Genomic DNA, 21,547 nt, shown 5'->3' on the forward strand with positions numbered 1-21,547 from the left:
GCCCCTACAGGCATTAAGACACCCACAAAACCCGTTTAAGAGCGCACCTACTTGGGAACTGAAACGGGTCCCCAATTCACAGACATTCGCATGATAATTTTATTCCTGTAACTGGGAATGAGAAAATAGATCTAGGTAGGGTAAAGTTCTCACGGCAATTTTCAACACCATTAAGGCCGCCTTGTTTCTGTCGGGGTTTAAATGAGGTACAGTTAGATACGGTCTTACACATGGGAAGAAAAATATATTGTAGGAACATTTAAGAATTTAATTTTTTCCCCAATAGTTGAAACATTAATTTTTTCCCCAACCCGTTTCAATATTAAAGGTTTTCACCAGCTATTGAAACAGTCTCGTAAGCTGTTAGATCCTGTACGGTAAGACGGTGTATTAACTTCTCTTGAGAGATGTGATCGACCAACCTGTAGCTGTTTACACACTGGTGAGCAGCTTAGTGAGTGTACCGCCGCTGGCTACCAGGGCGGGGTGTGGCGAGGACTGAGAGAGGAGCCCAAGGTTAACAGTCAGTCTGATGTGAACAATGTCTTCTAGTCAAGATGGTAAACCTTGTTGTATATTGAAGGTTTTTCCTGACGTGTCTATAGCAGTGAGAAGACGTTACCTGTAATCTAACAGTGAAAGTCCTTCCATTTCACCGCCTCCCCCTCCCCTCCCCCATGTAGACAAGCCTTTCCTTTCTACTGTCCATTAAATATACTGTATATCCTCTCTATTTTCACCGTCATCTTTCTCCATCTCCTTCTCTCTCTGCACCACCTCCTCCACCACCATCACCTGCACCTCCACCATCACCTCCTACTCCACCACCATCACCTCCTCCACCAACATCACCTTCCCCACCATCACCTCCTCCCCACCATCACCTCCACCCCACCATCACCTCCTCCCCCCACCATCACCTCCTCCACCACCCATCACCTCCTCCACCACCATCACCTCCTCCCACCATCCTCCCACCATCACCTCCTCCCCACCATCACCTCCCACCATCACCTCCTCCCCACCATCACCTGCACCTCCACCATCACCTCCACCCACCACCATCACCTCCTCCCCCATCATCTCCACCATCACCTCCTCCTCCCCACCACCTCACCTCCCTCCCCCCACCATCCCACCACCATCTCCCCCCCACACCACCTCACCCCCACCATCACTCCTCCACCTCCCACCTCCCCACCATCACCACCACCTCCTCCCCACCATCCCACCTCCCTCCCCCCACCTCACCACCTCCTCCCCCACCACTCACCACCTCCTCCCCCCACCATCACCACCTCCTCCTCCACCATCACCATCCTCCCCCCACCACCTCACCATCCTCCTCCCACCTCCTACCTCCTCCCCCACCATCCCCTCCTCTCCCTCCCCTCACCCTCCTCCTCCCTCCTCTCCTCCTCTGGGTGGACGGGAGGCTACCAGAGAAGACGAGGATCCGGCTGCAAGGTATTTAGCCCCATACGTTCATCGTGACCACTAGTCAATATTTAGAACTAGACACTCAGACAGACACTCCTAAATTAGCTGTGGGAGGAACGAACCGGGAGGGGGGGGAAGTGACGTGTGTAGGGGGTGGGGAGAGGATGAGGGTGAGGGAATGGGTCGGTGAGGAGTGACGTGTGTTAGAAGGGAGAGGGAAGGAGAGATGATAGGTGATGCAAGGTGATAGAAGTGATGGCAGTGAGGAAGGGGGGGTGAAAAATGAGAGGTGATGAGGGACGAGTGAGAGGTGATGAAGGACAAGGGATGGTGAGAGGTGAGGGTGGGTAGGGGATGGTGAGGGTGAGGGATGGTAAGATGATGGATGTGGTGTATGGGATGATGAGATGGTGGGTAAGGGATGGTGAGAGGTGAAAGTGAGGGGTATTGATGAGGATGAGAGGTGATTAAAGGTGCCGATTGATGAAGTGTGAGAGATGAGAGAAACTAAAGATTTAGATAAGGTAAAGGAAGCCGTAAGGGAGGAAATGTGGGAGAGGAGAGAGAAAGTGTGTAAGAGATGTGGGAGAGGAGAGAGTGTGTGGGAGAGGAGAGAAAGATGTGGGGAGAGAGAGAGAGAAAGGTGGGAGAGGAGAGAGAATGGGGAGAGGAGAGGAGAGGAGTGTGGGAGGGAGAGAAAGAGGAGGAGAGGAAATGGGGGAGGGAGAGAGAAAGTGTGGGGAGAGGAGAGAGGGGAGAGGAGAGGGGAGAGAGGAGATGGGAGAGGAGAGAGAGATGTGGAGAGAGAGAGAGAGGAGAGAGAGTGTGGGGAGGAGAGAGGTGTGAGAGAGAGAGAGGAGGTGGGAGAGAGAGGGTGGGAGAGAGAGAGAGGCGTGGGAGAGAGAGAGAGGAGGCGTGGGAGAGGAGGAGGGTGGGGAGAGAGAGAGAGAGGAGGAGAGAGGAGGGGGAGAGGGGAGAGAGAGGAGGCGTGGGAGAGGAGAGAGGAGGCGTGGGAGAGAGAGAGAGGGAGAGCGTGGGAGAGAGAGAGGAGGCGTGGGAGAGAGAGAGGAGGCGTGGGAGAGGAGAGGAGGCGTGGGAGAGGAGAGAGGAGGCGTGGGAGAGGAGAGAGAGAGAGAGAGGAGGCGTGGGAGAGGGAGAGGAGGCGTGGGAGAGGAGAGGAGGCGGGGGAGGAGAGAGAGAGGGAGGGGGGAGAGGAGAGAGAGGAGAGGGGGAGAGAGGAGAGAGAGGAGGCGTGGGAGAGGAGAGAGGAGGCGTGGGGAGAGAGAGAGAGGAGAGAGGAGAGAGGGTGGAGAGGAGAGAGGAGGCGTAGAGAGAGGAGGCGTGGGAGAGGAGAGAGGGAGGCGTGGGAGAGGAGAGAGGAGGCGCGGGAGAGGAGAGAGGAGGCGCGGGAGAGGAGAGAGGAGGCGTGGGAGAGGAGAGTGGATGCTGTTATTCGCTAACAAAGTGGTCCGTCCGCTGCCTCACCAGCTGTTCTCTGTTGATGTGCTGTTTTCATCTGATGGCGACTGTTGCTGCTGCTTCTGCTGTTCTTAACACTTCTGCTTTTCCATTTTTTTCGTTTTATCTTGTTCAGGTTTTCCTTGTTTGTTATTTTGTCCCTAGTTCCTCGTTCCAGTTTCTGCTTGTTTTTGTTTCTCTTGTCTGTCTCTGCATCTGCTTCTATCGTCTCTGCTTATATTTCTATTATCTCTGCTTATACTTTCCCTAATACTCACATTGCTTCTCTTCCTCTTCTTACCTTTTCCCCTTCTCTTCCTCTTACTCCTCCTCTTCCCCATTCCTCTTCCTCCCCTCGCTCTTTCTCCTTCTTTATCAAGTTACCCTCTTCATTTTACCTTTCCCACTAACTTAATATCCCGCTTCGTCTCTCAAGTTGAAACATAAACACAATGCTCACTAAAACTGTCCCACGTCGACCCGAAACACACGAAGGATCTTTTCAGTAAAGGTGTAAAAATAACAAAGATTAATTTTGTAAATACAGGAGCTTCATCCATGTGAAAAACGATTACGGTATCTCCTATAGATTCTCCCACGGTTTATTTCATCTGACGATTAACCACCCTAATGCTAAGCTAACCTAACCTAACGCTAAGCTAAGCTAGGCTAACCTAACGCTAAGCTAATCTAACCTAACGCTAAGCTAACCTAACGCTAAGCTAACTTATCTATCCTTACCTACCCAACTCTAACCGAGTAGTAGCATTCGGATTAGGTTAGGTTAGGTTAGGGTGGTTAATCTTCAGGTTAAATAAGCTAGGGAAGGAGAGAATCAACAGGTGACTCCCAATTAATGCGACATATTCAGGTGACTCACCCTGGTAAAATCGATAAAGCTTAATTTCATCCATTGAGGTCGACCATCCAGTAAAACTTTCACGTTACGATTTATTTATTTAACTGCAAATGAAAGCGACGGGGGGAGGGGAGATATGTCCTGGGCTTGGAGTTTATGTCTAGCTGGCTTATTACACAGGTCAAACTAAAGCCAGTTTAAGCCAATGGATAATGATTTATACATAGTGCGTTAAGTTTAAACCCCCACCAATAATATTCAAAAAGCATCGCAAATTAACCACCCACGCACGCACGCACATACACGCACGCACGCATGCATGCACCCAGGCACACGCAGTAAAGTACACAGCTAGTGGGATTTTTTTCCCATTAAAGTCACAAAAATTGCGACTGTACAAATAATCGAATCGGTTAAAGATTAGGCACCCCAGTTGATTTCATCTTGAAGATTAACCATCGTAACTTAACCTAAACTAAGATATTCTAACCAAACCTAACCAAACCAAACCAAACCTAACCTAACCTAACCTAACCTAACCTAACCTAACCTAACCTATCCCCTCACTCGCCCCAGGTAGCGTTAGGGTACTTAATCTTCAGGTGAAATAAGCTGGGGGGTAGTATCTAATCATCTGATAATGCCCCCCCCACCCCAAAAAAACCCCACCCTTTCGAGGAGCTTTTTACGTTTCACTCGTTATATGAACATTACAATAGAAGACTAGTGACGTACCCAGACCAAAGTCCCAAGTGACATGATGTAAACAGCTTCCATCCTTATCAACACAGGTGTGGGTTTACTGATAAAAAAAACTGTACCTTAGATGTTTTATGAGCGGCTTGAACTCCTTACACTGACTAGTAAGGTTAATGTTGTTATTTCACCTGAAGATACGATTAAAGAGTGATGACGTCATAGTTGATTTGTTTTAGATGATTGTTTTTTGTTTTTTATTTATGAAACTTTGGTTATATGTTGGACACACAAGTCCCCGGTCATGGATATAACTGACCGATGTAAACTAAAAAAAAGTCACAGTATAGTTAGGTTATTATGTATTTTACTCCTTATGTTATTTACATTTGAAGGTGATAATGTTTTTTAGTAATTCGTCAGTTATTCAAACATCTTCATTGATGTTTATTGTTTTGTTTTTAATTGTGGTGTTTGATATCTCTCGTTTGTCTGTCATTTTTTTTCCCTTTTGATGTTACTAATAGTAGTATGTGATATTTTCTTAGCCTGAAGTAGTGTGTTATTAAAATAGAAAACAACATAAGAAAAAAAACAATAAACCGTATAGAAAAAATAATATAAGACATTTTAAATCGTGCAGGAGACACTAGACACCCCATCAAGAAACTACGAGACGCAAACATTTACATAAGGTGGTGAGGCAGAATTATACAAATGGAATAATTTTAGAACTGTCTTTGCATAACCTTAAGTGGAAAATCATGTGCGAGTCAGAGGTTCACGGTCTCCCAGGCTCCGGAGGCTCCCCGAGTGTCGAGAGGCTCAATGCTCCTAGTCCTGATAGAGAGGAACCTACGGAGAGCCCAAGAGACTCCCTGGTAACGAAAGAGTCTGAAGCGGCGCAACAAGATCCCGAAACCCCGGCAGGAGATGCCTTAGAGACCCCTGGAGCCTCAGAGGACGACTCGAAGCTCGATCAAGTCTCCACCGGCAGCAGAGATTCTGCAGGAGTCACGCCAGCGTCGTCAAAGGAGTCCATAGTCAAGAAGAACTCAGACGACGAAGAAGGGATCGATCCCTTCAGCGTCAAGACAAGCGACACCATAGATGCTCTTCTTCCCGGCAAACCTGCCGACAGGAGAGGATCTAAAACAGTAAACTTCAAGGACCCCGAAGTAGAGGAAACACCTATCCAGAATGGGAAGGAAACGGTGACCTCCTCCCCTTCCTCTACGTTGTCAAGGTCTTCGAAGGACGGCAGTGACCTTCTGGAGGAGGAAGGAACGTCTGAGAAGCAACTCAATAAACACAGGGCGTTGGGGGAAGGCAACCCTGTCTATCGACTCTCCATGAAGCTCTCACCTAACTTGTTCAATATGACGGTAAGTGAATGTAAGCAAGAACTACCTGAGAGAGAGAGAGAGAGAGAGAGAGAGAGAGAGAGAGAGAATATTATTTCTTTGAACGTTAACTCATATTTCAGACACGTCAAAGCTTCAGTTCGGGGGGTTAATGGTAAGTGATTTTTTATCCCACTTCACCTCTGGATTATCTTTAATTACATTTTTTCTCATTAGGTACAAACAGTGACAAAAAATACATCAAATACTCTTATAACATTATAATCTAAAACTAAATAATCACATAGCTGGAATCAGTCATTTTAAGTCATTTTATATTCATAGTTACATTAAAACACCAAGTTAATGAAAGTCATGTAAGAATCATTGTATATGATCCCCACCTAACCTAAGCTAACCTTACCTGACGCAACAATCACAACTAACTTGGCTGATTAATATTTCCTATTCTAGTACAACTTTTATGTTATTATCACCAGATGGGATATAGATAACAGTACCTGAACTCCTCCCACCTGTCCTGTACCTGTATTGATTCCTCCAGGTATTTTTTTTTCTTATCCAATGTTTTAATTAACGAACCTAAAGGAAATTACATCTAGTACAGATTTTTTAACAACCTTTATACTGAATAGAAAAACCGATATATACAGTATATAAAAATAGTCGATTATGTTATTATATTATGATTTTGTTATTAATTATTCTACAACATCTAACTTCAAACTTACTTAAATTCCTATCCATAGTGATCCCAAGTTCTCAGTTTTCATTGGTAAAGTTATAAATATTACGACAGCGACCATCCCACACAACTTTCCCCATTACAAGAGTGACCCTTTAAAAATGTCTCTAATATAGGAGAAAATCACAACGAAAACGACGACAATGATGATGACAACGATAATAATGATAATGACAACGATGACAATTGCAACGATGATAATGACAAGATGATGATGATAAAGATGACAATAAACAACGGCTACAGTGACAACGACGGCGACAAAATATATATATCCATTTTTTTTGTAAACAGACGAGATAACTACACCGAGTCCTTCATCTAGCGGCCTAAGCCTCCAATAACCATTACCTTTCATATAATCATTTGTAATTTTAATTAACGAAAGGTGAATTATCTCATTGGGTTACACTCAAGGGACTAAAGTTCACTAAATAAATTGATGAACTAATGTATTCAGTGGCACGTTTATGTACAAAATGTTTGTGTACGGTATCTTGTGTGTGTACGTGAGCAGTGTATTTTCCCGAACAAGATTTTTTTTAGTGTGTGTGTGTGTGTGTGTGTGTGTGTGTGTGTGTTGGGGCTGAGGTTGATGTGATCCATTAGTCTTCGTTTATGCTGATGGTTTTCTTGTTTATTTTTTTTACCACGAGTGAGAATAAACGAGTTTTTTCCATATGTTAGCAGGGGATGAGGAGGGTGAGGGCATCTCTGAGTTGGGAGCTCTACATCTGCTTAGTACACCTACACGACGCACCAGACAGTTTTTATTAATTTTTTCATGCCAGTGGTGGGGGTGAAGAGAGGTAGGAAGCATCTCTGAGTTGGGAGCTATAAACCCATTCTACTTGGCACACCTGTACGGCGGCACACGCCCGCTTGGTAAATAAGTTTGGCACATCTGCTCAGGCACATGTGTAGAGCAAAATTTTAATGTGGGGGAGAAGTTCTCATTACTGTAAGGAGGTCCATCATTTAGGGAGATCCAGGATGGGGAAAATTTGGGGGAAGGACGTGGGGGTGATTTAAATTAGGAAAAGGAGAGTCCAGGTGGCGGGGAAGAGATATTAGTTAAGGAAATTTTTGTGACGGAAATATTCCAGGTACTTGGGGAAGATATGTGCTGGAAAACTTAAAGGAGAACGAATCCAGAAGGTGAGGTAGACGAGGAACATTCCAGTTGAGGTAATTTTGTGAAGGTAAAATCCAGGTGAAGGGAAAAATTCTCAGGATACCACGTAGGGTTGAGGATTAACGGGGGGCGTAGGTAAGTGTAGGGTAGGGAATGGGGAAATGTGAACCGTGTATTGTACCTAAAATCCCGGGGAACAAGACGAATTTAAGGGAGGGTCACTATAGGAAAACTGAGGAAAGGGGTAAGAATTTTAGGGAGGGCAATTAATAAACAGGATGGGGGTAGGTAAGCATGTTCGAGGTAAGGGAACTAATCTTCAAACACCTGGGTGGTCTAACGCAGAAAATAAACGATAATGACTAAAAGAAGGAGATTGAGAAGAAATAGATAACCATTAAAGTAAGAACATCATGACCCATCAACTAGGGGGCGCTTGGGGCAAGAGATAAGGGGGACTTAGGTAAAGGGAGCTCACCCTACCTACCTGGGGAGCTTAAGGTAGATGATAAGGGGAAAACATCCTTCTGAGGCTATTTAGGAAGGCAAAAGGCAAGGGAGAGAGATCGTCCTACCTACCTACCTACCTACCTACCTATACCTGGGGAACGCTCAAGGCAAGAGGCAAGGAGACTAAGGTTAGCGCCAGACTCAACACCGGGGAGGTAAGGCCACACAGCGTGACTGCCAGGTAAAGGTCGAGACGTCAACACCTCACATTATTTTCAAGATCTGGGTACGATTCACGCCGGCTCATACATTGTTATTAGTGGTTTATCTTCGTCGAGAAGGAGTTAGGCAGGCAAAGGTGTTGGTAGAGACAGATTGGTAGATATGTAGATGGACAAACAGACACATAGGTATATAGATACACACACACACACACACATTATATATATATATATACATATATATATATATATATACACTGTATCTGCAGAAACACACAGATGCGATGTTCAATACAATACCCCTCCTGTCCTATTAGTATGTTTGAAAGGCTATAGAAAATAAAATTCCGAATACCTGTAAAATACTCTAGTCTAAATAATCAGTATAGGGATAACAACCTGGACCTAGTGGTAAAGTTCTTGTTATGAGAGAATGACCTTTTTTCAACAATATTTATCTCAATAAGATACATTTGTACCGAAAAGCGATTAAATTAAATTCTAAAAACAAAATAAAATAAAACTTATCTCGATTTTTTTTGAGGATTCACTCTCCAGCACCTGTATAACACACCTGGACGTGAACAGCTGTGGTTCATATCTCACAAGACTCACGGCTCATGTACTCAATAATCTCTCCCGCCCCCCATCTACTCCTCTTCACTCCACCTTCTCTTCATTCCCTCCTCTTACTCTTCTCTACCCCTTCCCTTCCTCCACCTCCTCCTCCTCTTCACCCCACCTCCTCCTCCTCCTCTTCACCCCACCTCCTCCTCCTCTTCACCCCACGTCCTCCTCCTCTTCACTTCACCTCCTCCTCCTTCACTCCACCTCCCCTTCTTCTTCACTCCACCACCTTCTTTCTTCACTCCACCTCTCCTCTTCCTCCTCCTCCTCCTCTTCACACCACCTCCTCCTCCTCTTCACTCCACCACCTCCCTTCACTCCACCACCTCCTCTTCACTCCACCACCTCCTTTCTTCACCCCACCTCCTCACCTCCTCCTCCTCTTCACTCTTCCTCCCTCTTCACTCCACCACCACCACCACCTCCTCCTCCTCTTCACTCCACCACCTCCTTCACTCCACCACCTCCTCCTTTCCTCCCACCTCCTCCTCACTCCACCACCTCCTCCTTCACCCACCACCACCTACTCTTAACTCCACCACCTCCTCTCTCTCCACCACCTCCCCTTCCTCCACCACCTCCCCTTCACTCCACCTCCCCTACTCCACCCCTCCTCCTCTCACTCCACCACCTCCTCCTCTTCACTCCACCACGTCCTTCCTTCACCCACCACCTCCCCTTCCCTCCACCACCTCCTCCCTTCCTCCACCACCTCTCCACCACCACCTCCCTTCACTCCACCACCTCACCTCCACTCCACCTCCTCCTCTTCACCCACCACCTCCTCCTCTCCTCCACCACCTCCTCCCTTCACCTCCTCCTCTTCCTCCACCACCTCCCTTCACTCCACCACCTCCTCCTCACTCCACCACCTCCTCCCTCCACCACCTCCTCCCTCTTCACTCCCTCCTCTCTTCACTCCACCACCTCCTTCACCACGTCCTTCTCTTCCTCCACCACCTCCTCCTTCACTCCACCACCTCCTTCACTCCACCACCTCCTCCTCTTCATTCCACCACCTTCCCTTCACTCCACCACCTCTTCACCTCCACCACCTCCTCCTCTTCACTCCACCACCTCCTCCTCTTCACTCCACCACCTCCACTCCACCACCTCCTCCTCCTTCACTCCACCACCTCCCCTTCACTCCACCACCTCCTCCTCTTCACTCCACCACCTCCCCTTCACTCCACCACCTCCTCCTCTTCACTCCACCACCTCCTCCTCCTCGGCTGTAGATGTAAGAAAGCATCCAAAGGTCTCATTTACCCTCTGAGACAAAGATACCGACACAAATCGAATGACAATAGCTCTGACAAGTTACCGTAGTTGATGTTCTTTCATTCCATTAACAAGAAATAACGGTTCATCTTAAGATTAGACACCCCGGTTTATTTCACATAATGATTAAGCAACATAACATAACATAATTTAACATAACATAACCTTATCTAACCTAACTTACCCTACTAATCTAATCTAACCTAACCTCCCAGGCAAAATTTGGATAATTATGTGAAATAAGCTGGGATGCCTAATCTTAAAGTGTTCCAAAATAATTTAGGAATATCAGAGAATACCAATGTCGTATACTTAGGGAAAGAAAGACATAAGACACTAATACCAACTAACATTAATAATCTAACATGGTATTAACATCTGTGGTCCTAAGACAATTGTTTCTTTAAGATTGTTCTTCAGTAACTAAGACCTTGTGATTAAACCCTTGAGCACGTTGGTGTCTTGACTCTCTGAAAATGATAATTTATCCCCTGAAGTAGGAGGTCATCCTATTGAGGGATGAAGTCATCGTACTGAAGGGGTAAAGTCATCCTATTGAGCGGGTGAAGTCATCGTACTGAAGGGGTTAAGTAATCGTACTAAAGCGGTTATATCACAGTTCTAAAGGGGTTAAATCATCGTACTAAAGCGGTTATATCACAGTACTAAAGGGGTTAAGTCATCGTACTAAAAGGGTTAAGTTTTTGTACTGAAAGGGGTTAAATCGTTGCACTAAAGGGGTAAGTTTAGTTACTGACCTGGTTGTAGAAACCCAGAGTGAAGGATAAACCCCCAGAACTTCTAGAGTGAAAGATATGCAAGCCTAGAGTCCCGTAGTGAAGGATATGTAAACCCCAGAGACCCCGGATTCAAAGATAAACACCAATGCTCACAGAGGAAAGAGAGAGAAACCCCAGAGAGAAGAGTACACCACAGAATGAATTACTTTTAAACCCCAGATTGAAAAATAAAACACCGGAGTGAAAGAAAAAACCCCAGAGTGAATGCTAAAGCCCCAGAGAGAAGGCATCAGGCAAGAAGAACGTTCACTCTGGTGTAACTCCCTTTAGCGTATCACTGTGGGGGAAAGTAAAGATCGCCAGGCGGTAGTGAGTGCTCGTGCTGACGCTGTTGTTTTATAAGGCTGGGAAATAACACAGAGGCCAGGGGCAGCTTTTTCATCCTTACAACAGATATTATGGTAACAATATCAAAGTCAAGTATATATTTAACTTTATTATTATCTCTCTCTCTCTCTCTCTCTCTCTCTCTCTCTCTCTCTCGGTAACTTATACACTAAATACCGGCGAAACAAGAGTGACCTCATAACATATATATTCTAACATCTATAGATAAGCTGAAACACCAACGGAAGAAACTGTGTGACTCTGGGCTTGTCATCGTCCCCTAAGGGTAAAAATGATCTTAGGAACCTTAGAGACAACGACCTTAAGCTTTGTTTACATTGACTCAAGTGTGGCGACCCAATATACTATTACACGAAGCGTTTTCTGTTGTTGTGAGAGACCAGTTGGCGACTGTCACACCATTTTCTATAATTAGGGGCAACTGTGTGGGGTTTACGGTTACACGCTGCGGGGTATAGACTGTACGTACACAGCCGCAGTTATGAATTTATTTTGTACACGTGATGATGAGATATTTTTCTGAAAAAGAGAGACAAGTGACTTTTTTTTTCGGGGAATAGCCCACCCAGGCACAGGTCATCGACTCACAACGAAGCCTGGAGGGGGGGTTTAAACAAATAAGAGAAAATAGAAGAGAAAAAGATAAATTAATCTACACCACGAAGCTGCCGGAAAACCAGCTTTTTGAAGTAAGACAGATTTTAAGAGTATGGAAACAGAAGAAGGCAGAGCATTCCATAGTTTGGTTGTGTGAGGAAAGAAGGATGTACTATAACGGGTTATTTTAGTGTGACCGACATCTACAGAGAAACGGTGGGCACCGCGGCCAAGACGAGTGTTATGAGCCCAAGGACTTGCCGGTGGTACACAGGAAGCCGAATCCACCGAACATTGCCGTTAAAGTACCTATAAAAGAGAGAGTGAAGCAACATTGCGGCGAAGTAAAGGGGAAGGGAGATTATTGACTAAAGGAGGAGAGTTAATGAGACAAAATGCCTTTGATTCCACTCTATCTAACAGTTGGACAGAAGAAGAGCCACCCCAGATATGAGAGCAGTACTCCAAGTTAGGACGAATGAATCCCTTATAAACTTTAAGCAACTACTCAGGAGTGAAGTAGCTACGGCATCAGTACAGCATTCCCAGCTTTTGAGAGAGAGAGAGAGAGACGGATGTAAACAACGAACCAACATGACCTTAAACTTAAAATAATCTCAAGTAACAACGGTTCAGTACACATCCGCTGCTCTACATTAGAACTTCAATGTCACTTCGAAGATATTGTGAATGAGTTTATTACATATTTGAGGTGATTTACGACCCGTTTTGTCTATACCGACGGAGATAGCCCTAACTCCCTTTACAGTTACCGTTTTATTATTCTATCAAGTCGTAGGAAACATTTTGGTACCGTAGCTTAAGTAGACGATGATTAAACACCCTAATGCTACTTGGGGGCGGGTTAGGTTAGGGGATTGGGTTAGGTTAAGGGGGTTAGGTTATGGTGGGTCATCTTAAGGTGTAATAATCTAAGGGGCTCAATCTTCAGGTGCTACTAATTTCGATCATTATCCCATCCGTCATTGTCGTAACTTAAGTTAATAAGTTATGAATTCTCGTGTCTTTAGTATGAAGCTACATTTATCGAACGAAGGTCTGAGAATCCGGAGCTTGGTTATCAGTGATTACACCATACTCTGTGTTGAACCTTCATTATCAACTTAAATTTCTTGGTAGTGTGTGTGTGTGTGTGTGTGTGTTGTTAAGGTATGTATGTGTGTCTCATCATTAATCTTCCTTCATCTTTATTTAAATTCCTAATTCTACTCTTTACCAATTTCCACTTACTTCACTTAACCTTCCACCAACTTTTGTCTTTTATTTTACATCAGCTTTAACGAAATTTCATCTTCGAGGATCAATCACACTTTATTTAATGAGAAAAAATTACACTAATATTTCAAGGCCCTGGTGCTCCTCTAAGGTGTGTGGAGAGAGAGAGAGAGAGAGAGAGAGAGAGGAGTGACTCGAGCTCCTACTGCACACCCACACTTTACACGCACGCACGCAGAGAGAGAGGCTGGGCAGAAGCTGATCCCTTGATTCTCAGCAATTAGTAGCTGATGGGTTACCCCCCCCCCCCACCAGAATATTGGTCCACCAAAGGGCTGTTCCATGATCGGTAAGTGCACCCGACAGTGCACTCAGTTATCGATAAGTGCACAAAGGCTAATGAACAGTATCTCAAAAAGTATTTGCCAGGATGGGTCCAATGACTTCCGAAATGCTAAATGCAACTCGTGATGTCCCGGGAGGGTTGGTATGCGTGGCTCTGTGGCAGACTGATCCTACTACATTTGATAACCGAACATCATATTAATTATGCCCAAATAAATACACATTGCATTACTTATGTTAAACTATATACCAGAGTGAATGCATGTCCCAATATTTATCATCGTAGTCTCAAAATGTTTCACAGTGTGTGGACAGATAATTTTTTGGCATACTGTACAAGGGCTAGAGCACAAAGGCTAGTATACAAAGTCTAGTGTACAAGAGCTAGTGCACAAAAGCTCGTGTACAAGGGCTAGTGCACAAGAGCTAGTGCACAAAGGCTAGTGTTCAAAGGCTAGTGTTCAAAGGCTAGTAAACAAGGGCTAGTGTACAAGGGCTAGTGCACAAAGGCTAGGGTACAAAGGCTAGGGTACAAGGGCTAGTGTACAAGAGCTAATGTACAAGAGCTAGTTTACAAGAGCTAGTGTACAAGGGTTATTGTACAAAGTCTAGTGTACGAGAGCTAGTGTACGAGAGCTAGTGTACAAGAGCTAGTGTACGAGAGCTTATATACACGCGCTTGTGTACAAAGGCTAGTTTACAAGGGCTAGTGTACAAGAGCTAGTGTACAAGGGCTAGTGTAAAAGACCTTGTGTACAAGAGCTAGTGTACAAGAGCTAGTGTACAAGAGCTGGTGTACAAGAGCTAGTGTACAAGAGCTAGTGTACAAGGGCTAGTGTACAAGAGCTAGTGTACAAGAGATAGTGTACAAGGGCTAGTGTACAAGCGCTAGTGTACAAAAGCTAGTGTACAAGAGCTAGTGTACAAGAGCTGGTGTACAAGAGCTAGTGTACAAGAGCTAGTGTACAAGAGATAGTGTACAAGGGCTAGTGTACGAGAGCTAGTTTACAAAAGCTAGTGTACAAGAGCTAGGTGTACAAGGGTTTGTGCTAGTGTACAAGAGCTAGTGTACAAGGGCTAGTGTACAAGAGCTAGTGTACAAGGGTGTACAAGAGCTAGTGTACAAGGGCTAGTGTACAAGAGCTAGTGTACAAGAGCTAGTGTACAAGGGCTAGTGTACAAGCGCTAGTGTACAAAAGCTAGTGTACAAGAGCTAGTGTACAAGAGATAGTGTACAAGGGCTAGTGTACGAGAGCTAGTATACGAGAGCCAGTGTACAAGAAATAGTGTACAAGGGCTAGTGTACAAGAGCTTGTGTGCAAGCGCTAGTGTACAAAGGCTAGTTTACGAGAGCTAGTGTACGAGGGCTAGTGTACAAGGGCTAGTGTACGAGAGCTAGTGTACAAGAGCTAGTTACGAGGGCTAGTGTACAAGGGCTAGTGTACAAGGGCTAGTGCATGACTAGAGGCTAGTGTACGAGAGCTAGTGTACGAGAGCTAGTATACAAGAGCTAGTGTGCAAGAGCTAGTGTGCAAGGGCTAGTGTGCAAGGGCTAGTGTACAAGGGCTCGTTTACAAGGGCTAGTGTACAAGGGCTAGTGTACAAGGGCTAGTTTACAAGGGCTAGTGTACAAGACCTAGTGTACAAGAGCAAGTGTACAAGAGCTCGTGTACAAGGGCTAGTGTACAAGGGCTAGTATACAAGAGCAAGTGTACAACAGCTGGTGTACAAGAGCTAGTTAGTGTACAAGGGCTAGTGTACAGGGGCTAGTGTACAAGGGCTAGTTTACAAGAGCTAGTTTACAAGAGCTAGTGTACAATGGTTAGTGCACAGCGACTAGTGAACAAGGAGATGTCACTCTTCAATTACAACATAAAATCCAATGCCTGAGAAGCCGCCCTCAAAGATATCCTTTTAATACTGAATAAACTGAGGTGAGCTACAACTCAGTTTCCCAACACCATAACAGGGAGCTAACCCTTCTCCCCCGTTCCCTCGTAGGCAGCAGGCTCTACCATTACTATGTTGTTATGTGTAAATGAGCAGGGGCGGATCCGGGGGAGGGGGGGATGTTCTTGGGAGTCCGGACACCATTTTTCATTAGAAAATTCCAATACTTTTTCTTTAATGCAGTACTGTACTTGGGCGTTTTTATATAGTACTATTGACCTCAGAATATCTCCTAATGTCAAGTGCACATGGCTTCAAAATGGCCTCAAAATGCCCCCCCTCCAAGCTGGATGGGCTCACTCACTGCGCTCGCCATGTTCCTCCACCCACACCTTCTTGGACCCCCCTTTTGATATTCTTGGATTCGCCCCTGTTTAGTGATGTGTTGCCCAGCACGGCAGGTGCTGATATAAATTGGTGTATTTGTGTTATTACTAGTTTTGGCAAAAACCTTAAAATGTGTCGCATCACTGACTGATTGTAAATAAATTAATGTAAATTTTGAATATAATTTGCTTGTTTCTAACATAATCACGCAAATTTACTGCCAATTTCATTTAGTATAATTTTATTAGGATACTAGAATTAAGATGCGCAATGTTGAAGAGGGTGACTACTGCAATTTTATTTGATCGCCCTACGAGGTCAAGTGAGTCAGACCAGGATCATGACAATATAGATGAAGAGAATTTGCATTAACCTACATCAAAGGACATAAGAAGAAAAGGTCTACAGTATCTGAGGCGAGGAAAAAAAATAGGCTTTCGGGGGAGACTAATAAAAAACGCTGATTGGGGTCTCAGTTTTCGCCTGACTTATTTCGCGCTGAGCCAACTTCGGGTAGATGTGAGGTCAACAGTGTGGGAGAGATGGGGGGAAAGAGGGAGATGGGAGGAGAGAGGGAGATGGGAGGAGAGAGGGAGATGGGAGGAGAGAGGGAGATGAGAGGAAAGAGGGAGATGGGAGGAGAGAGGGAGATGGGAGGAGAGAGGGAGATGGAGAGGGAGATGGGAGGAGAGAGGAGATGAGAAGGAGGAGATGGGAGAGAGGGAGATGGGAGGGAGAGGGAGATGGAGAGGAGAGAGGGAGATGGGAGGAGAGAGGAGATGAGGAGAGAAGAGAGAGGGAGATGGTAGGGAGAGAGGGAGATGGGAGGAGAGAGGGAGATGAGAGGAAAGAGGGAGATGAGAGGAGGGAGGGAGATGGGAGGAGAGAGGGAGAGAGGGGAGATGAGAGGGGAGATGGGGAGAGAGGGAGGTGGGAGGAGAGAGAGGGAGATGGGAGGAGAGAGGGAGATGGGAGGAGAGGAGATGGGAGGAGAGAAGGGAGATGGGAGGAGAGAAGGAGATGGGAGGGGAGATGGTAGGAGAGAGGAGATGGGAGGAGAGATGAGAGGAGAGAGGGAGATGGGAGGAGAGAGGGAGATGGGAGGAGAGAGAGGGGAGATGGGAGGAGAGGGGAGGGGAGGGGAGGGGAGAGGGAGGAGAGGGGAGGGAGGGAGAGGGGAAAGAGGGACATGGGAAAGAGAGGAGGAAGGACGGAAGAGACTAACGCCCGTATTATTAAACAACATCTTCCCTTGAAGAAGGTCGTCGTGTTTCAACCCGAGTTTTAAACTAAATGAGTCCTGAGGGACACCGCGGTACAGTACTTAACAGGGTGGTGTGGCGGTAAAATTAATTATTTCCAATGTTATAAATTAATTTTATTGGAATTAGTTAATTTTACCGCCACACCACCCCGTTAAGTGATGTACCGCGGTGTCCCTCAGGACTCATTGAGTTTAAAACTCGGGTTGAAACACGACGACCTTCTTCAAGGGAAGATGTTGTTTAATAATACGGGCGATAGGGGGCGACACAGGACAACCAAGAGCTACATAAATGACTAAGCGACAGATTAAGAGGACAGAGAAAGCGATGATATTATAGGCAATAGAATATATCTATCTCTCTCTCACACACACAAACACACACATACACTCGCACGCACGCGCAAGCGAGCACGCGAGCGCGCACACACACACACACGCGCGCACACACACACTCACGACTGTCTTTAAGTTCCACTTGTACGAGTATAACAAAATCTTTACTAATCATACAAGTTTCTAATATTACAAGTGTTTTCAAATACGGAATTTTATTTAGAATGTTTATATTTGTTTTTAAATTTTCCTATCCTCATAGGGCCCACACCGTGTCGAAAAAAACCCCCAGAACCTGGGTAATTGTCGAACAAGGTCGTAATGTCAGCAGTTATCCAGAGCCAAGGCAAGGATGTGAATAACGAATTTACGCTTTTAAAGTCTCTAATTTGAAAGCGCATTGTTAATAAGTCCACACATTGAGCCACTCATCCTATATAAGACAATGAACACTATGAATATATTTAAATTCAAATAAATTAATTGTTGACCATTTCAGATTTATTTTTTCAGGTTTGCCCCACGAGCGCCCAACAGGGAAGCATACGGAGTTCATGCTTGCCTTCGTGACCCCTGCATTAAGGGCGAAAGTGCCTGAAGGGCCATGGGTTTTGTCAGCAAGTTACATACATAGTGACAGAATGATGAGCGTGATAAGAGGGGAGGAGACGCAGGTACATTTCACCTGTTTATGGCTAAGCGTGGCAGGTCCCTATTAATATCAAGTGCCAGGCCTGTCTCTAGGAGGAGGGATATTTGGTTAGGGACCTGTAGGAAGAGGTCATAGGGCAGGTGAGGATATAGTGAGAGAGGGTGTGTGTCGGTTTGACCACAAAGTTTACAAATAATGCGGCCAGACTCAGGGTTGCCAATGTACTCCCATGGGCATCTGTACCCGAAACATGAACAGAGATGTTGACATTCTGGCTACCACCAGACGAATTTATTCAGCTGGGGAAGTTCCATCTTATAGTCAAGGGGTTAAACAAAACTTTGCTGCTTCTACAAGATGTAGATTCAATCATGTCCATAGTCCATTTGCTCGTAAATGACCCCTTTTGCAAATGAACACCTTACTTACAACATGTATTCATCTCCCTCTCATCCTATTAACTTTGGTATTTTCATCTGGCTAGCGCTAGACGATTACACTCAGCTGAGGAAACCCCGTCTGTATTGGCAAAGCGTTATTCTCCATTGTAATCTCTCCCAACTGTTATACAGTACACTTCCTTCCTCACCCCCAGTACCGCGTCCCCCCCACAGAAAGACACCTACCCCGACACACCCCTTCCCTCCCGGTCACTAGCGAATGCTTCGGAGTCACGCTTCAGAGTTCGGGGTTCACACCTCAGGGATGAAGAGGATTGACAACGCTAAGTGGTAAACGAGGGAGTGGAGTCAACTGTACACACATGTATGTAGTTCAAGTCTAGTAATTTACCTGAGAACATAATATTAACTGCTACTGTTTACATAACAAAGCTCGAAGAGGCACCGATGTATTTTCTGAAGCCCGATTTTCGTTTCAGTATATAGATAAGTTTACGTTCGGTTACGCGAGATTTTGGCTGCGTTAGGTTTAATTGGTTTAAGTTACTGTAGCGCGGCTAAAGTAAATCTAGGTAGGAAAGTAATTAAGATAAGTTAGGGAGTGACAGTGACGTAAGCATGAGTAGACATTTGAAAAGTGTAAAATTCCCACCGTCCACTCTGTCTCCCATCTGTCTGAATGAGTCATAAGTAAAGTTGGGTTATTTTAGATAAATTGAACAGCAAGACTAGCTCATAGAAACTGCATCCTAGCCCTAAAAAATATGACAAATCAGTGGGTAAAACAATAAATTTTTTACTAACCTTGGTCTGTGCATCTGTATCTTATCTGTAGCACACTGCCTCACTCTGTACCAGGCTGTATCCCTGTCCGTCGCATTGTAAACTGTGCTGTAATCTTAAGGTCAGGTAAGGTTTAATCCACTTCTAACCTCTCAATCCCAATCATTATGTGCGTTTGTTCAAAATATTCACTGTCTTGTTCAATAATTTTGACTCACCTAACCCAAAGTTTGGTTTTATTACCTTTGGTTTACCTTCTTGGCTTTCAAATCTTCGTAAGTTCCAAGATGGCGTCCAACATGTCCCAAATAACCACTTTTACTTATATCAGCGTCACTGTTCCAATATCATCAGTTGCATTATCGTTACACTATATTACTGTCACTACTGCATTATGTCTATGTTACCACCTTAATATAGTCTCGTCTTCTCCATCTTGATTCACTAATTCACTTCAATACATAATGTCACCTTCACTCTCGCAAAATAAATGGCAAATGATAGCAACTGGAGCCTCTGGAGGGCGGAGTCGTTAAAGCCATACCAATATGAGAAAGTCTGTAGATATAACGTGGTGTGTAATATAATGCTACTGCCACCTGGTGAATGACTGCCTCACTACTCTCCTATAGTTACAGTGGGACTTACTTTATGGAATTAAATAGTTATATGTTAATTTTTTATTGTTAATGGACTGGTTTAATTACTAATCTTGTTACACGCTGAAAGGTCGAAGACGTTGAAGTATAGTAATAACATTATAACGTCAACGACGAAAATTTATGCAGCTACGATACACTGATCAGTTGGCTGTCACTGTCTGCCTGTCTTTTATACAGATCTTTTTTTTTGCAGTAAGGGTTACAAAGAAGAGAAATTATGTTCTTGACATTTTCGGTAAGTTAATATAGGACCAAAGTTTACTGTTTTTTTTAAATACAATGAGATCAACTGCGCATCTATTTCGTAATAAGTACTTCATCTTTTTTTTTGCTGGGGGGGAGGGCTTTTGTGATGTACAGTCAAAACATTAGCTGCTACCCCCTCCCCCTCCCCTTCCCTTGTAGCTGGAGTCACGGAAAGTGAAGGCCTGGCGATCCTACTCTTCGTCCCCCTGGGTAGTTTTGGAACTAAGGTGGCTGGCGATGTTGCATTGTGTCAATATCGGCCTTCACTGGCTGTGGTTCCGGCTATTGGAGGGGGGGGGGATGAGATACATATGAGGGTGTGCGCTGACAGGTACTTACACTCAAGCTAGCCGTAATTTGTACACCGTAGAACTAATGAGGAAACAAAGGGCGTCTGTCACATAGGTCTGTCGTCACATGCCACGGAGGGTGAGACAGTCGGGATATATCGTCTCATATAGTCTTGATATTTGTGAGCCAGATAAATTTTTACAAGCTGGTGGTGATATGGTTATACTACTGGTACTGACTCACACTACAAGCTGGTGATGAAATGGTTATACTACTGGTGCTGACTCACAGTACAGGCTGGTGGTGATATGGTTATACTACTGGTACTGACTCACACTACAAGCTGGTGGTGAAATGGTTATACTACTGGTACTGACTCACACTACAAGCTGGTGGTGAAATGGTTATACTACTGGTGCTGACTCACAGTACAGGCTGGTGGTGATATGGTTATACTACTGGTACTGACTCACACTACAAGCTGGTGGTGAAATGGTTATACTACTGGTGCTGACTCACACTACAGTACGGTAGGTTATACTACTGGTACCGACTCACACTCGCGTTGGTGGTGATATGGTTATACTACTGGCAATTAATCAGCATTATGAAGCCAGGTAAAATGGTTATACCACTGGTACTGACTCACACCACAAGCTGGTGGTGATATGGTTATACTATTACTGGCACTGACTCCCACTCACAGGCTATTGGTGGTGATATATATATACTGGCACACCTCGAATTCGCCACCATGCTTTTGGTATATATGATTATACTACTGGTACTGACTCACACTACAAGCTGTTGGTGATATGATTATACTACTGGTACTGACTCACACTACAAGCTGGTGGTGATATGATTATAATACTGGTACTGACTCACACTACAAGCTGGTGGTGATATGGTTATACTACTGGTACTGACTCACACTACAAGCTGGTGGTGATATGATTATACTACTGGTACTGACTCACACTACAAGCTGTTGGTGATATGGTTATACTACTGGTACTGACTCACACTACAA

General features: G+C 44.9%; 1 protein-coding gene across 4 annotated transcripts in view; it reads left to right on the plus strand.

The window, feature by feature from the left end:
• Window positions 1-21,547, plus strand: part of LOC121876055 — a 131,349-nt gene that overhangs the window by 43,662 nt on the left and 66,140 nt on the right. For all 4 annotated transcript variants that reach the window (XM_042380937.1, XM_042380938.1, XM_042380936.1 and 1 more), the window contains exon 2: window positions 5,002-5,838. In XM_042380937.1, coding sequence (XP_042236871.1) covers window positions 5,218-5,838 — 621 coding nt within the window. In that variant the 5' untranslated portion in view covers window positions 5,002-5,217. The remainder of the gene's footprint in view (window positions 1-5,001; window positions 5,839-21,547) is intronic.

Source organism: Homarus americanus, unplaced genomic scaffold (assembly GCF_018991925.1).
Source record: "Homarus americanus isolate GMGI-L3 unplaced genomic scaffold, GMGI_Hamer_2.0 scaffold49198, whole genome shotgun sequence".
In the NCBI taxonomy this organism is placed as follows: domain Eukaryota; kingdom Metazoa; phylum Arthropoda; class Malacostraca; order Decapoda; family Nephropidae; genus Homarus; species Homarus americanus.